Raw genomic sequence first — 2,778 nt, forward strand, 5'->3', positions numbered from 1 at the left:
TTAAGTAGCAAGACCCTGTTGATGTGTACTCAGTCTCAGTTTCTCTGGAGAATGAGGCAGAAGGATCACTTGAGCCCAGGAGCCTTGAATTGTAGTGAACTCTGATGATGCCAACTATACTCTTTGCCTGGGTAACAGACTGTCTCAAAAACCAAACCACCTTTTCTAACAGCAGAAAACACTCCCTAGGAGTCAGTTTTCTAAATCTTCAATTAGGTACTGTATATAGTATTTTCTACCAATTTGATACATAATCAGTAGCCGACACAAAGCATTCTAGGACAGACGCCATACCATTATCTCCCACATTGACATTTATTACATTAATAACATTTCTAGCAAAAACAAGTAACAAGTTCAATAACTGAATTCACATTGACAGGTTTCATTTTGATCCATTAGCCAATTTGGAAAAAACCATATTGATCAAAGGGATTAAAATTAAAAAGCACCTTTTCCTTGCTACATAGTATTTTTAACTAAAACTCCAAGCAGGTATCAGCTGCAAAAACCCAACTGCAGACTTGTTTTAATTGAGTATAACATGGACTTGTCTCATATTTTTAAGTAGTCATTTACACATTTTTAAAAACCATATGCTCTATTGAGCAGAAAACTGAAAATACATCTGTAAAAATTATGTTCCATAGTAAATACCTATGTACTTATTATACTAAATTCTCATATCACTGAGAACCTTAACTTACTCTAAGACATCTCGAGATAACTTACCACTCTCAATTTTTTGGAAACATTTTTGGTACTTCGGTCTAGTGCTGAGGGAATTTTACTCCAAGATCTAGGGTTAGAATTTAGAAATTTCAATGCTCTCATCCCCATGTAACACAATTGTAATTATTCAGAAATCCAGAGCTATGCCTGATAAGTTACATTTGAAAAAGAATAATATGGAATTAAGTAGCTGAATTTATACTCCTGAAGCTACATCTTTAGGCTTTATATTTACAGTATTGTCCAGGAAAATTAACAAAAAGTTACACTAATTATTTGTGAAGCTCTATTCCAGACATCTGCTTATTAAGACTTGCAGTTTACACAGAGGTGAACCATTATCCTCTAAAATTATACCATCCTACTTCTTATAGAGCTAATAGTAAAATACACCAACCCAAATCTTGTGAAGGCAGCACATCTTTAAGAGTAACTAGTATATAAAAAGTATCAACATCAGTGGTTTGAATATAAAAATTTATTTTTAAGTCAAAGTATGCAACAAATAAAACCTACAGAAAACAGATTTCCCCATCACAATCTGTTGCTTTACCAAATAATATTTTGAAAACACATTCCTTCAGTCATTATAAAGTTCTTAAAATACAAAAGAAATTAAATCTGTAAGAAAGTCTAGTAGACCAGATGCTGTTGTCAGGACTTGTATGTTGATGCTTATGCTTTCAGTACATCCCACGCCATCCACCTCCACTCATGCCACCTTGTCCATAGTAACCTCCACTGCCTCCACCACCACGACCTTAAGAAAAAATGACATTAAGAATCACTTAGCATGAGACATTCATGAGTAAGATATTAAAAGTAACAGCATTTTTAATTATACTACTTATGGGGACCAACAGACCCAACTAGAAATACTTACCATAACCACCTAAGCCATCAGGAGTACCATATCCTCCACTGTAATTGTTCCCCATTCCCATTCTTCCAACAGATCCGTAACCACCCTGATTATCTTTAAAAAAAAAAAAAAAAAGAAAAAGAAAAAAATAGTCTGAGATAGATTGCTAAGGAACTAACTCCACTTCTCTTCAAAACATTACATACCCATTCCATCTCTGCCATAGCCTCCCATTCCAGAACCTCCCATTCCAGAGCTGCCTCCAGGAGTAGAATTCAAGAAGAGTTCGATGTATCGATGTTCTGTAAGAAAAAAAAAATTAAGGGTAATAGGGGAGAATAATGGATCATAATTTATCAATAAAAGCTTTAAAAAGGTTGGTCAGCTAATTATTAAAGTGTTTATCAATTCCTAAGCCCATAGGAAGCCATTATAATCCTATCTTTTAGGCTAGGCTTATACCTGTAATCCCAGCACTCTGGGAGGCAGAGGTGGGTAGATTGCTTGAGTTCACAGTTCCAGACCAGCCCAAGCAAAAGGGAGACCCTGTCTCTACTAAAAATAGAAAAACTGAGGCAAGAAGATCACTTGAACGCTAGAGATTGAGGTTACTGTGAGCTATGACGCCATGGCACTCTAGCCAGGGCGACAGCTTGAGACTGTCTCCAAAAAAAAAAAAAAAAAAATCTTTTTATACAAGTCAAATAACTGCCAAGAGATCCTAGGGCTTCTTGTATTTAACAAATGAGAAAATTTATTCTATATACAAGTTCACATCTGGGAAATGATAGCATGTCAAAGATACCACTTACGCATGTTATTTTTATCTTTAGACATGGCAGCTACTGCATCTTCATGTGTCACAAACTCTACATCTGCTTCTCCTGTTGCTCTGCCATCAGCTCCAATATCAATATGAACTCGTATTGGATTTAGTGGTGAGAAGAACTAAATAAAAGAAAACACTTGTTATTTCTTTTCTATCCAGATTATTGCAAAGAATTTACCATTTAAAAAATAAGGTAGGGCTCGGTGCCTATAGCTCAACCGGCTAAGGCGCCAGCCACGTACACCTAAGGTGGCAGGTACGAATCCCCAGCCCGGACCCGCCAAACAACAATGATGGCTGCAACCAAAAAATAGCCGGGCGTTGTGGCGGGCGCCTGTGGTCCCAGCTACTTGGG

The 2,778-nt window shown here is 36.6% G+C and overlaps 1 protein-coding gene across 15 annotated transcripts in view; it reads right to left on the bottom strand.

Moving 5' to 3' along the window:
- Positions 1–291: 291 nt before the first annotated feature.
- HNRNPH3 (heterogeneous nuclear ribonucleoprotein H3) overlaps positions 292–2,778 on the bottom strand; it is an 11,895-nt gene continuing 9,408 nt past the window's right edge. For 12 of the 15 annotated variants that reach the window (XM_012801383.2, XM_023509657.1, XM_023509653.1 and 9 more), the window contains 4 exons: positions 2,407–2,542; positions 1,801–1,896; positions 1,616–1,708; positions 1,193–1,492 (listed from right to left, as the gene is read on the bottom strand). In XM_012801383.2, the coding sequence (XP_012656837.1) occupies positions 1,416–1,492; positions 1,616–1,708; positions 1,801–1,896; positions 2,407–2,542 (402 nt within the window). In that variant the 3' untranslated portion in view covers positions 1,193–1,415. Of the gene's footprint in view, positions 1,493–1,615; positions 1,709–1,800; positions 1,897–2,406; positions 2,543–2,778 lie in introns of all 15 variants that reach the window. The other 3 variants (XM_003783615.3, XM_003783614.3, XM_012801379.2) reach the window with 2 other exon arrangements.

This window comes from Otolemur garnettii, unplaced genomic scaffold (genome assembly GCF_000181295.1).
Source record: "Otolemur garnettii isolate 467f Iridium unplaced genomic scaffold, OtoGar3 scaffold00008, whole genome shotgun sequence".
NCBI lineage: Eukaryota > Metazoa > Chordata > Mammalia > Primates > Galagidae > Otolemur > Otolemur garnettii.